The 15,092-nt window shown below is 48.5% G+C and overlaps 1 protein-coding gene across 1 annotated transcript in view; it reads right to left on the reverse strand.

Annotated features, from left to right (window-relative positions):
- Positions 1 to 15,092, reverse strand: part of LOC145360085 (immunoglobulin superfamily member 21-like) — a 299,512-nt gene that overhangs the window by 182,679 nt on the left and 101,741 nt on the right. Inside the window, exon 3 of the mRNA XM_080215033.1 lies at positions 3,491 to 3,612. Within this exon, the coding sequence (XP_080071159.1) occupies positions 3,491 to 3,612 (122 nt within the window). The remainder of the gene's footprint in view (positions 1 to 3,490; positions 3,613 to 15,092) is intronic.

Below are 15,092 nucleotides of genomic sequence, written 5' to 3' on the forward strand. Positions count from 1 at the left end.
CCCACTGTCTGAAAGACGTGCCGGTTAGATGCATTAACCCGAACAGGCGCTGGAGTGTGGCGACTAGGGGAATTTCACAGTAACTTCATTGCAGTGTTAACGTAAGCCTTACTTGTGACTCCTAAATAGGCTTTAAAACTTTAAAGACTTGTCATGAGGAACACAATTGGAGGCAGGGAATGGGGAGCCCTTGGGGGCGGCACAGTGGTTAGCACTGCTGCCTCACAGCACCAAGGACCAAGTTCAATTCCCAGCTTGGGTTACTGTCTGTATGGAGTTTGCACATTTCTCCCTGTTTTTTCACATTCTCCCCATTTCTGCCTGGGTTTCCTCTGGATGCTCTGGTTTCCTCCCACAGTCCGAAAGACGTGCAGATTTGGCGCACTGACTGTGCTAAATTCTCCCTCAGTGTACCTGAACAGGCACCGGAGTGTGGTGACTTAGGGGATTTTCACAGATGTGTGGGTTAGGTGCACTGGCCATACTAAACTGGCCCATAGTGCCCCAGGATGTGTAGGTTTGAGGGATTAGAGGGGTACATATGAGGGATTATGGGGATAGCACCTCGGTGGGATTGCTGTCAGTGCAGGCTCAATGGGCTGAATGGCCTCCTTTTGCACTGTAGGGATTCTATGAACCCTTGGGTGGGGAAGGAAGGGCATTCAGACTTCCATGACCAACTCCCAACCTACATTTCCTGCCACCTCAGACAAACACACACAAAACCCATTCACTTGCACTCAGTCCTAGGGTGGAACTTTCCCATCCTGCTGCCTACCATGGGAATCGTGATGGGTGGGATAGAAAATTTGGCGGACCATCTGAAGGTCCATTGACCTTGGGTCGTGCACAACTGGGTAATCCCAGCCCTAGAGTTAAAATCGGGCCTCGAATCTCCGTGCCGTCAATGCTATGTCATAAAACCGACTCCCAGGGCTCTTTAACAAAATACCCTTCAGAGTACCGAGTTACTCTGCTGTGTGATGTGTCACGAGTTACAATTCCCAACCAGTATCCTCCGTGAGGGACACTGACAGGCAATCTGCTGAACGCAAGGATTGGATGTGTTTCTGTTCTGTGTGATTTCCCCCTATCACCGAGGAAACTGATTGGTATTATCCAGAAAGATAGAATTCAATCGAGACAAAGGAACAAGGCCATTCGGCCCATTCAGCTGGTTCAGCAAATCAATCAGGCACGGCTCATTGTAATTTAACCCCACTTTGTGCCATATCCATCTAACGAAAACACAACTGATCTTAGGCGTGAACATTGCAAATGTCTGACATCGAACAAAGATCCTTAGGCAGCACCTTCCAAATCCATGATCACTATCATCTTGAAGGGCAGCAGACACATGGAAACACCACCAACCTGTATGTTTTCCCCTCCAAGCCACTCGCCTTCCTGATTTGGAAATAAACTGGCCGTTGCTTCACTGTCACTGAGTCAGAATCCTGGAACTCCCACCCTAACAGCACAGTGGGTGTACCTACATCACACAGACTGCAGCGGCTCAAGAAAGCTGCTCACCAAGGACAATTAGGGATGGGCAATAAATGATGGTCAGTGATACGCTGGCTGCTTCTCCGAGGCAGTGGGAAGTGTAGGCAGATTCAATGGGTGGGAGGCTGGTTTGCGCGATGGACTGGGCTGCGTTCACGACCCTTTGTAGTTGTAACCCACTATTCCGACAGACCAATCGGAGGTGCAGAACGCAATCAGAAAGGTTAATGGATATTAGGCCTTTGTCTCAAATGGGTTGAAGTGTGAAAGTGAGGACATGTCCAAATACTAATTTTTTTAAAATGTCTTTGCGGGAAAAGGTACTTATGGATTTCACTTCCAGTAGTACTGACCTTCTGTTTTGGATTCTCCTGTCAGACCAAATCTTTTCTCAGTTCCTGCTCTATCAGATCCTTTATCATTCTAAATCCCTGAATTACAATATCCCCAACCTTCAAATTCAACGGGCTACAACCTATTCTCATTATGCAACTACTTAAGTCCAGATATTAACGTGGTGATACTTCCCTGTGTCTTACCTGAGGCACAGGGTTTGAGATTGAAAGCAACACATCTGATATCCTCTCATTAAGGCTCCATATACAATTGAGACATTACTTCCTCACTTTTCACCCTTCAACGTATTTGAGTTAAAGGCTCAATATCCATTAACCTTTCTGATTGCGTTCTGCACCTTTAATCGATTTGTCGGACCTATAAAGGGTCGTGAACGCAGCCCAGTCCATCGCGCAAACCAGCCTCCCATCCATTGACTCTGTCTACACTCCCTGCTGCCTCGGAAAAGCAGCCAGCCTTAATAAAGACCCTATGCACCCTGGACATTCTCTCTTTCACCTTCTTCCGTCGGGAAAAAGATTCTATAATCTGAGGTCACGTACCAACCGACACAAGATCAGCTTCTTCCCTGCTGCCATCAGACTTTTGAATAGATCTACCTCACACTTAGTTGATCCTTCTCTACACCCTAGCTATGGCTGTAACTCTTCATTCTGCCCTTTCTCCTTTCCTTTTCTATGAACAGCATGCGTTGTCTGTATAGTGTGCAAGAAACTATACTTTTCACTGTATACTAAAATATGTGACAATAATAAATCAAATCAAATCAAATCAGCGCCAGGGACCTAGGTCCAATTTCAGCCTCGGGCGACGTTGTGGAGTTTGCACGTTCTCCCCACGTCTGCACGGGTTTTCTCTGGGTGCTCCGGTTTCCTCCCACAGTCCAAATATGGGCAGGTTAGGTGGATCGGCCATACTAATTTGTCCCTTAGTGTCCAAAGATGGGCAGGTTAGGTGGATTGGCCATGCTAAATTGTCCCTTAGTGTCCTAAGATCATGGAATCATAGAATCCCTACTGTGCAGAAGGAGGCCATTCAGCCCAACAAGCCTGCATCAACAACAATCCCACCCAGACCCTACTCCTGTAGCCCCCATGTTCCTAATGCCTTTGACACGAAGGGGCAATTTAGCATGGCCAATCAACCTAACCCACACATCTTTGGACTGTGGGAGGAAATTGGAGCACCCGGAGGAAACCCACGCAGACACAGGGCAGAACGTGCAAAATCCACATGGGAATAGCTGGGACTGTGGCAAGATACAGATAGAGTTGTAGATGGACTGTTAAGGACATCGAGAGAACGTTACTTCCTAATCACGTTTATTTATTCTTTTCTCGTTGAAAAGCAACGGGGCGGGAGATGGGTGGGGGCGAAGCAGTGGGCGGGGCGGGGGGGGTGGAACGATGGAGAAGGGAAGCAAACTGATTTGAAAATTCCAGGAGCAATCAGCCTGTGAAGATTAGAGGTAAAGGGCCACTCGGCCACCAGAGGTTCCCAGTTTATGAGAATCTTTCTCGTTGTAAAGAAAATGTGCTGTTTTCTCATCTAGTCCGCTAACTGCAAAATGCCTTGTGTAAATTGGACAGTGTCCCAGCTACTGTGAACAAATAAAGACTCTACTTACCGCACAGTGGACTGATAGACCAAATCCTCCCTCTTCTGATATTCATCAACGTGAGTGTAATTTGTAGAGAATAGGGCATCATATGTGAATATTTTCTGTTTGATAGTTCCTCCATCTGTCACCTGGTATCAAGCAACAATATATCACATTCAACAAGGAGTGAGTGAAAATTAAAAAGTCCTTTTATCACATCACACAGCACCTGAGGCAGCTTGCATTCCCCAGTGAAACATGGCAGCGGAAAGAAGAAGTTAGAATATCAAACCCCACACATGACAGTATATCTGTTTCCCAAGTGAATCCTTCTACTGTGTTTAAAAGGTGTACACAGGAAAGCAGTGCTTCACATGAGGAAAATGCTATAAGTTAATTATACCAGGCTACCTCTTTGCAAATGTACATACCATTCATTACACAAATACCTTCCAGCAAAAACAAACACATCTCCATAGAATCCCAACAGTGCAGAAAGAGGCCATTCAGCCCATCAAGCCTGCACCAACTACAATCCCATCCAGGCCCTATCCCCACAACTCCACATTGTTTCCCTACTAATCCCTCTAACCTATGCATCCCGGGACACATAGGGACAATTTAGCATGGCCAATGCACCTAACCCACATGTCTTTGGATTGTAGGAGGAAACCGGAGCACCCGGAGGAAACCCACACAGACATGGGGAGAATGTGTAAAGTCCACCAAACAGTGACCCAAGCCAGGAATTAAACCCAGGTCCCCGGAGCTGTGAGGCAGCAGTGCTAACCATTGCTGGGAATTGAACCGAGGTTCCCGGAGCTGTGAGGCAGCAGTGCTAACCATTGCTGGGAATTGAACCCAGGTCCCAAGGCGGCACAGTGGCACAGTTTCCGAAGGGAAAGAAGAGCAAGGTGGAAGGGCTGATTATGCCGCCTGCCACGGGAATCGGAGTGGGTGAGGGCCGGGCCCTGGAAAGGTCGTGATTTTACGGGTTCAGGATGAATGATGAAGTAAAATCCCACTTTCAGTGTTTGAAACGATCGCATTGGATTTTAGGCAGTTTGACTCACAGATCCCAAACTCCTGACTCATACTGAGTTGGCACTAGTCACCCAACAATTCAGGCCAAAGGCAAAACATTTATGCCGCTTAATCCTTAAGGCTGAAGCTAAAATTTAAAGGGCTTGGACCATGGGCAGCACAGTGGTTAGCACTGCTGCCTCACAGCGTCAAGGACCTGGGTTCAATTCCAGCCTCAGGTCACTGTGCTGAGTCTGCATATTCTCCCTATGTGTCTGTGTGGGCTTCCTCCGGGTGCTCTGGTTTCCTTCCACAACCCAAAGATGTGCAGATTAAGTTGATTAGCCTTGCTAAATTGACCCTGGTGTCAGGGTGATTAGTAGGGTAAATGTGTAGGATTATGGGAATAGGGCCTGGGTAGGATTGTGGTTGGTACAGACTCAATGGGTTGAATGGCCTCCTTCTGTACTGTAGGGATCTGATGACTGATGAGCTTACATGCACACATATCATGGAAAAAGATAAGGAAGACGGTACATCTTAAAACTATTAGGGGAGAAACCCCAAAGATATAGGTTACAAAATGTTGCCCATTGCACTGAGTGCTGCCCATGACAAGTTCCAACAGAATTTTACAGCTCTTTCAATTTTCATCCAACACCAGCAGGAGATTTCCCAGCCTGCTCTTACGCTAACCTTTCTGTCCTTGGCCTGCTGCGGTCTTCTGATCAACCTGAGCGCATGCGCAAAGAACCACCTTCATCTGGGCACCTGACAGCCTCCTGAGTCCAACAATTTTAGATTGTAACCCCATTTTGCTTGTGTTTCTTTCCTAGTTTGTTTTTGTTTGAAACCTTTAATAGCCTCCTCATTTTTATTTGCCGAAAGCATATTGGCCTGTGACTTGCTGTATCCCCAGTGGTGGATTTTGGGAGGGTTGTGGGGAGGGTTAGGGGTTGCATGGGAAAGATGCGCTGGGGAATCCTTTTCAGAGGTTCTCAAGTCCAGAAGTGCTAACTCCCCCTGGGTCACTGCGCTGCACTGGGAACCAACCGGGGAAGCAATTTAAAATTGTTCAATTTTGGAATAAGGAGGGATAGAGAGATACGGAGTGAGTAAGGGCAGAAGGCTTTTTTTAAGCGTGGTTAGGGCATCATGAACAGCAGAGGCTTGGAGGGCCGAAGGGCCTGTTCTTGGGCTGTACTTTTCTTTGCTCTTCATTTCTTTGTTCTGCCAGGTTTGCATTAATAGTTACTCTGAAAGAGTAAGAAATAGGAGCACTTCAGCCTGGGACACCAACCCCTCCCCCCCCACCCCACTCCAGAACCCCCAGGGGACGTCCCCACCTCTACTAAGCACCCCGTTCATGTACTCCCCACCCCCAACTCGTACAGGATTCCCCACACCCCCTTGACCTGACCTGGTCTGGTGGGACTTGCCACCTGACCAGACTCCCCCCAATCCCCACCCCCCACCCCCCCCTAATTCCCTACCCCCTCGAAATCCAACTAGCCTCAACATCCAGGTCCAACCGCACCTATGGGAAACATGCTTGATGGGGGCACATAAAATTCAGCCCGCTGTCTTTCAGAGATGTTAAAATGACGCCCTGTCTGCTCTCTCATGTAGATGCAAATGATCCTGTCAAACTAGTCCCTGAATTGCAGTGAAACTCTCCCAATGACTGAGCCAACATTCAGCCCTCAACCACATCAGTAAAGCCAATAATCCGGGAATTCACCTCAGCGTTGGAACCTTGCTTTGGGCAAATCAACTGCCTCACGTCTCCACTTTGCAACAGTGATCGTACTATTGAATGTGATACACTTTGGGAAAGGTTCTATGTGAATGTAATTTGGGGAGGTGACGGCCGAGTGGTACTATCTATAGACTATTAATCCAGAGACTCCGCTAATGTTCTGGGGACCCGGGTTCAAATCCCACCACGGCAGATGGTGAAATTTGCATTCAATAAAAATATGATGAACATGAAACCATTGCTGGTTGTTGGAAAAACCCATCTGGTTCACCAATGCCTTGTCGAGAAGGAAATCTGCCGTCCTTACCTGGTCTGGCCGACATGTGGCTCCAGATCCAAAACAATGTTGTTGACTCTCAGCTGCCCTCGGGCAACAAGGCAATAAATGCTGGCTAGTCAGCGATACCCATGTCCCATGAATGATTAAAAAACACTTGCTTTACTCATACATGGGATGTAGGTGCCACTGGTTGGCCAGCATTTATTGCCCATCCCTAGTTGCCCGAGGGCAGTTGAGAGTCAACCACGTTGCTGTGGCCCTGGAGTCACATGTAGGCCAGACCAGGTAAGGACGGCAGATTTCCTTCCCTAAAGGGACATTAGTGAACCAGATGGGTTTTTCTGACAATCGACAATGGTTTCATAGTCATCAGTAGATTAATTCTAGATTTTCTTTATTGAATTCAAATTCCACCATTTGTTGTGGTGGGATTCGAGACCAGGTCCCCAGAACACTAGCTGGCTTTTTGGATTAATAGTTGTAATAACTCCATGGAGGTGAAAGTCCCATCACCAAGTTACTTTATTTACACCATACGTCTGTACACAGCCAGCTCTCTAGTTGCTCCCTGCTGAATGCAGGCTGGGAGTCTGACAGACCTGCTTTAAATAGGGAGCATGAGGCTCCCCTGATTTAACCATCAAATAACACTCACCAGGTAGTTCATACTCTAGCAAGCCAACCTCATCAGCCTGACTGAAGTCATCACAATAGTCTAGCAATAATACTACTAGGCCATTGCTCCCAGGAGGAGAAATGACCTCTTTGAAGAAGCCATTGTGGATCTGTAATACCGCAGATGGAGTGGGATAAAGTGAGACAATACTGAAGCTTAGCATGAGTGCCACCCAAGCTCTCACAACTAGCCTCCTTGTCCGTCACTCCCACACAGAACCACACAAACATCTTGTTGTTCCAGTTCCATTTGAAGCCTTCTGTACCTCGCCTACTATGACTTACAGGAGCTTAAGGAGGTAGCATCGAATGAGTCATATCTTGAAGTGCTTCAGTTACAGTCAACCTTCTCGTGAACTAGTAAACATTATCCACCCAGTTTGCTTTTCATGCAAACATTGTGTCAAAAAACACTTCTCTCAATTGTTTCCGTACAAGTGATTATTTTTCCATAAATATTCAAACTAAAAGCCCGTGCTAAAAATTGCTTTGTCCTTTAAGAGCTCCATTACTTATAAAACACGCCTTAGTCACACGTGAGGCCTCTTGTACTCCGGCTCCTCTCCCCTCGCCGCGGGAGCGCTCGCTGGTTGTGACAGCAATTCCAAATCGTTCTTTGTGTTCAGGCTATCGAGCCTCCGGACTTAGGCCCAAGGCCTTTCCTGACCCTTCCTTTTCTGAAGGAGAATGTTCTTGCTCTCAAGGGAATGCAGTGAAGGTTTACCAGGCTGATTCCGGGGATGGCGGGACTGATGTATGAGGAGAGACTGACTAGGTTAGGATTGTTCTTGCTGGAGTTCAGATGAATGAGGGAGGGTTTCATAGAGATTTATAAATTTCTAACAGGACTTGACAGAGTAGATGCAGGGAGGATATTCCTGATAGTGGGGGAGTCCAGAACCAGGCGTCACAGTCTGAGGATATGGGTTAGGTTATTTAGGGCAGAGATGAGGAGAAATTTCTTCACCCAAAGAGTGGTGAGCCTGTGGAATTCATTACCAGAGGAAGTAGTTGATGCCAAAATATTGAATGTATTCAAGAGGTGGTTGGATATAACACTTGGGGTGAATTAGATGAAAGGTTATGGGGTGAAAGTAGGATTAGGCTATTGAGTTGGACAATCAGCTATGATCGTGATGAATGGCGCAGCAGGTTTGAAGGGCCAAATGGCCTCCTCCTATTCCTATCATAGAATCATAGAACCCTACAGTGCAGAAAGAGGCCCTTCGGCCTATCGAGTTTGCACCGACTATAATCCCACCCAGGCCCTACCCCCATATCCCTACACATTTTAGCCTCTAATCCCTCTAACCTACATATCCCAGGACACTAAGGGGCAACTTTAGCACGGCCAATCAACCTAACCCGCACATCTTTGGACTGGGAGGAAACCGGAGCACCCGGAGGAAACCCACGCAGACACGAGGAGAATGTGCAAACTCCACACAGACAGTGACCGGAGCCGGGAATCGAACCCAGGTCCCTGGAGGTGTGAAGCAGCAGTGCTAACCATTGTGCTACCGTGTCGCCCCATCTTCTATGTTTCTATGACCCAGCTCCTCTCTTCCCTCAGCAGCACTCAGTACTAGTTGGTGGGTGTATTAAGATCAGTATCAGCAGCAGAACTGTAGCTCACGGCTCCAACTCCAGCACTGAACTGCAGCAATCAGCAGCACCAAATTGCAAGTGGCTCTAATTTCCTTCCAGAAAGTGGCATTTTCTGTTGGTGCCAACCCAATAAACTAAATCAAACAAACTCAGGGCCAAGGCAAGAAAGGCAGGCCCTAAAAAGAAGGGAACCGCCCAAAACAAAAGACAAAGTAGAAAGGAAACTTAAAACATTAAATAAAAATGCGATTAAGGGAGTTAATAACACATCCCAGTCCCTGCGGTGCCCAGCGAGCACGGAAAGGTTTTGATGGTGTCTTTGGACAATGCACGCTCCCGTGCCAGAGATACCGCACTGCCAGTCTAGCTGCAGCAGAGCAGGTTGGACCACCCTCTGTGCTGCCCGCTGCCTGGACCTCTCTATGGCAAACTTGGCCAGGCCCAGGCCCAGGCCAAGGTTCATGAACAGGTCCTTCACCTCCCCTGCCCATCGGGTGAGTTAAACGCTAGGCAGGTAAACAGAACAGATAATACAGCCCCCGCAGGTTCATCTACATTTAATTAAATTAGAATATTTAATGAAGCTCTCACTACTTAGGTGAGAGCAGCTTAGTTCAGCCTACCATGCTGGGAACACTGTGATCAATGGTTATATCTGTCTATATGAAAGTGCACCTGGATTTCTAACCCCAAATTGCCCACTTTCCTCTTGTCCCAGAACCATGAAATAAACTCTGGAGGTATTTCTGAAGCTCACGGTTCACTGGTACTTTTGTTTTGTGTCCCCTCTTTCGCTGGAACTCACCACTACCTGATTCAGCGACTGTTCTACCTGTGCAAGATTTAAAAACAAATTCATTCATGGGATGTGGGCATCGCTGGCTGGCTCAACATATCCTTAATCGCCCTCGAACCGAGGTACACTGAGGGAGAATGTAGCATGGCCAATGCACTTAACCAGCATGTCTTTAGGAAACTGGAGCACTTGGAGAAAACCCACACAGACACTGGGAGAATGTGCAAACTCCACACAGACAGTGGCCCAAGCTGGGAATTGAACCCAGGTCCCTGGCACTGAGACAGCAGTACTAACCACTGTGCCACTTGTGAGGTCATGCAATGAGTGTGGGCACTGACGAGGATCTTGCAACCCACCCCAGTCCACAACCAAAGGTCAGTGATACTTAAACTTGGCACCTTGACTGAACACCATTAACTCAATAGAGATCGGACCAGGGGTGGCACGGTGGCACAGTTGTTCACATTGCTGCCTCACAGCGCCAAGGACCTGGATTCGATTCCCAGCTTGGGTCACCGTCTGTGTGGAATTTGTATGTTCTCCTCATGTCTGTGTGGGTTTCCTCCGGGCGTTACCATTTCCTCTCACACTCCAAAAGCTGTGCTGATTAGGTGCACTGGCCATGCTAAATTCTCCCTCAGTGTACCCGAACAGGCACCAGAGTGCTGGTTAGGTGCATTGACCTGAACAGGCGCAGGAACGTGACAACTAGAGGATTTTCACAGTAGCTTCATTGCAGTGTTAATGTAAGCCTACGTGTGACACTAATAAATATAAACTTACAAACTTCTCTCTCCCTTAGATAGTTCCCTTGCGGCCTGGCTTTAGCCAAAAGGTACGACTTAGTACTGCGGGGACAGAGTTTGGACTAAATGAGGTGCTAAGATCAGTGGAGCTCCCCTCCCCCTTCCCCATCCCAGCTTTCCCAACCTTCACGGACTTCTCATTGCACGCTCCCAGTCATGTGGAATTCTGGGAACACTGATTCAGAAAAGCTGCTTCATAAATTCATTGTAAAATGTCAACAATTCCCGGTTCTTTTTTCCTGGATTGCTGCTCCCTCACCAATCTCCATTTAGATTGCTGTCAGTGCCAATTGCTTCTTGTATTTGTTTCCGCAGTGAGGCCACACCCGCAGCACAGGCAACCATCGCACACAACTTCCTCTATTGTCTGTTCTTCATCTTTCCTCCAGAGAACTGGCTATAATTACACTGATTGTATCCACAAAAAGTCACGGTTTTAATATCTCCTGATAAGATTCCTCTTAATTCTCCTTTAATCTGTTCTCTGCTCATGAGATCTGTCGCCTCTTTCGAACTGCTCCATGCATTTAAAAAGGTTGGGAGAAATTTGCCCCTCAAAAAATGTCGAATTTGAGTAAATCCCACTGTTTTTTTTAAGCAGAATTTTCAAAATGAATCTCCTGCACTGCTCTGCAGAGTGTCCTAGTGTGAATCACATCGAAAATCTGTGGATAGGACCTATTCCCGCTGAAAAGGCTGGCAGCACAGCGCTGAGTGAGCCACTGCGCATGCGCCGATCTCGGGGCTAACAGATTGGCGCATGTGCAATAGCCCTGCACTGCCAGCCTCCCAATTGCTGGCCAGCTCTGAGACCCCGCAACGCTGCCCCTTCCACCTGCCCCATGACCCGATCGCTGGCACCCACCCCCCCCCGCCCCGAGCATGCCCAGGCCAGCCTTGATTCCATCTCTCCCAGCCTGCCCTATTGTTCCCCAACTCTCCCACTGCCCTGATCTCATAATCCCCCCCATTGATTCCTCCCCCCCCACCGGCAACCCCAACCTTCCCCAGCACGCTGACCTCCTTCTCACTCCGATGGACAGCTCCAATCACTGGCCTCCCTCCCTCTGTCATTCAGCCCAAGCGCAGGGTGGCAGCGGGACTCCCCACCCCCACCGATTGCCCCAACAGGCCCCACCCCATTAGGCCCTGCCCCTTTGCCACTGCCCAATGCCCGGTGAGCAGTGCCGAGGTGCCTCCTGGGCATTGGCACTTTGCCTCTTGGGCAGTGCCAGGGAATCAGGCTGGCACTGCCAAGGTGGCAATGCCCTGGAGGAACCTCCACCTGTGCTCGACCCTCTGAGGGGCCTTAATTGCCCCCCCCACCTTCACTCCAGCGGGGTCAGGCCAGCAGATCTCCGCAACTGGGGAGCTCTACTAAACCCTGCTAGAATGAATCATTCCTGGTGATAGGGGAGAGGCAAGCGGGCCCAGAGATTTCAGTCCTGGATGGTAATGCACAAACGGGCCAAGTTTGGAGTTGGCAGTGATCGGGATGGAGCATGAAGGCCGGGGGCCGTTGCAGAGTTCGGCTGAGGGTGAGGCCACAGTGGGATTTGAAGATGAGTGTAACGGCTTTAAACCTGGCGCTTTAGGGAAGAGAGGACAGGTGCAGGAACCGGTGAGATGGGCAAACTTGGGAAGGGAAAGACTTTGAGTGACTGAATATTGAGCAGATGAAGCGATGACGTTGGCGGAGAACCTCAGAGCAGCTGGGAGAGAAATCGGATTTAAGAGCTGACAACCGGATGGTCAAGGATTTCAGGAACAGCTGCAGTGACACTGGGAGGGAGGCGGGTAATGGGGGGATGTCAGCAGTGAGGGATTGGATGTCAGTTTGAAGTTCACCTCTGTGTAGAGCAGAAGACCAAGCTCTCCGCTCAGTGTAGTTTGGCCTCAGCGATGGCAGCTTCTTTGTGGTGGTGGGACGGGGGGGGGGAGCGCGTGGCTGGTGCAGATGGCAGCAGAGTTTGGGGGATGGTGGATTTGGTGGCAACAATCATAGAATCCGTACACTGCAGGAGGAGACCATTCGGCCCATCGAGCCTGCACCAACAACAATCCCACCCAGGCCCTATTCCCATGTATTTACTCTGCTAATCTCCCTGACACTAAGGGGCAATTTAGCACAGTCAGTCAACATAACCCGCAAATCTTTGGACTCTGGGAGGAAACCGGAGCACCCGGAGGAAACCCACGCAGACACTGGGAGAAGGTGCAGACACCACATAGACAGTGGCCCGAGTCCAGGCTTGAACCCGGGCCCCTGGCGCTGTGAGGCAGCAGTGCTAACCCACTGTGCCATACTGGGTGGCACGGGACCACAAAGGTAATTGACAAAATTCATTCAGATCAATAGATCGCCGTGGCAATGCTTTCAGCTGTCGGGGGAAGCAGGAGCGGCAGGGAACAACGTGAAGTGTGAGCGGGGATGTTGAAAGAGTATTTTCACAGACAGGGGTAATGGAGTTGTGCAGTCACTTATGAAGGAAGGACATTGAAGATGACAGTGTAAATAGGTTCAGGAAGCAATTAGGCATTTTTCTTTCTCTCTGGTGATAGGATTGAAGAATCTGATTAAAGTGTGATTAATCTATTAATAAAAAGATTGGGCCTGTTCCACCAAGTGTCTGGAAAAATGCTTGGGATTTAATTACTCAGCGAGATACGGGCTGGTTAAGATGTTGATGCGAGATTCCTGTGCGTGTTAGTTTAATCCCCCCAAGGCTCCTTTAATCCCATGGAGTGTGTACAGCTGGAGACACCGTTTATCTCAATCCCAGCAGGGAATTCTGCTTGGAGACACCAGGTAAGGAAGATTAGTGGTAATGAATAGTGTTTAATTTCCTGCCTGTCATCCTTCAGTACTCTGTTATAACTACTGGGGAAATCTGTAATCACAAAACCCCCACTATGCAGAAGGAGATCGTTTGGCCCATCGATTCTGCACCGACTCTCCAAAAGAGCATCTTACGCACCCTACCATCCCCACCCTATCCCCGTAACACTGCGCATTTAGATAGAAACATAGACAATAGGAGCAGGAGGAGGCCACTCGGCCCTTCGAGCCTGTTCATGGTTGATCATCCATTTCAATAGCCTTCCTTCCGTATCCTTTGATCCCCTTTGCCCCAAGTGCGATATCCAACTGCTTCTTGAACACATACACACCGGAATTCTCCTGCCCCAATTCCGTGGCAGGCAAGGGCTGGACAACGGGAATGTGCATTGACCTCGGGTGGGAATTTCCAGTCTTGTTCAAGCGAGGCCCTAAAATCCCACCCAAAATGTTTTGCCCTCAACTGCTTTCTGTAGTAGCAAATTCCACAGGCTGACCACTCTCTGTATGAAGACATTTCCCCTCACTGCTGTCTACCCTGTATCCTCAGACCCTTACCCTAATTCTGAACACCCCCACCATTAGGAACATCCCTCTCTGCTGTCCTAAACAGTCTACCCTGTATTCTCAGTGTGTGTGACCTCAGATCGGGACACCCTCACCATTAGGAACATCCTTCCCGCATCCACTCTGTCTAGTTAGAATTTTATAGGTTTCTATGAGATCTTCCCTCATCATAGCCAATCCACCTAACCTGCACATCGGTGATCAGTAAGGGGCAATTTAGCATGGCCAATCCACCTAACCTGCACATCTTTGAACACTTAGGGGCAAAACAGCATGGCCAACCCGCATAACCTGCACATCTTTGCACAGTAAGGGGCAATTTAGCATGGCCAATCCACCTAACCTGCGTATCTTTGCTCAGTAAGGGACGATTTAGCATGGCCAATCCATTTAACCTGCACATCTTCAGACACTAAGGGGCAATTTAGTCTGGCCAAACCAATTAACCTGCATATCCTTGGACACAAAGGGGCAATTTAACATGACCAATCTCCCAAAACTCCACATGAACTTCCACAAGATATAAGGTCACTGTGGCCCCTTCATTACCCAGTTTGACGGGTATGTTCTGAGACCCTATTTTTATTGATCTGGGTTCTCCCAAGGTGTAGGATTAATTACAAGCCAATGTTAGCACTGGAGAAACTAAAAACAAATTCATGCCTGCTTCCATTATCAAAGATCATTAGTGACTGCTAAATGAGGAGAGTATTCACAGGATGAGGAGCTCCAAGTGAGCGCGTGCATCATAACAACCTAAGAAATAGGATTTGTGGTGGCTATGGAGACCTTCAGGCCTGCTCCATCCTTCCATGGGATCATGGCTGATCCTATATCTCAACCACACTAACATATTCCACTGAGTCCCTTCCTATTCAAAGTGTCATGTTGTGTGGCTCTGAGCTACTCAGGAAGTTCCCATCCTTGGCTTATGCTGAGTTGTCTGGTCTCATTTGGGTTATGGATGTTGGATGGTGTACAATTAGCCACAGCACCTCTGCACGAGATGGGGGTGGGGAGTTCAGCTCAGGCTCTCGCTCCTGACCATGTATTTCTTCCCCTCTAAGGAGTGGGCACATTAAGTCAGGCGTGGCTGCGGTGCCTCCACAGTGGAATAGCACGCTGACACTCGGCAGTGTCGGGTCACACGTGAAAAATGAGCAGAGCTTTCCAGGAGCCCACGCCGCTCTGCTCCAGCTCAAGAGAGGACAAGACAAATGAAACAAAAAATAATGCGGCAGATTAATGGCCTGAGCTGTCACATAAACAAATA

This window comes from Carcharhinus amblyrhynchos, chromosome 30, assembly GCF_965287045.1.
Source record: "Carcharhinus amblyrhynchos chromosome 30, sCarAmb.v2.hapA, whole genome shotgun sequence".
Lineage (NCBI taxonomy): Eukaryota > Metazoa > Chordata > Chondrichthyes > Carcharhiniformes > Carcharhinidae > Carcharhinus > Carcharhinus amblyrhynchos.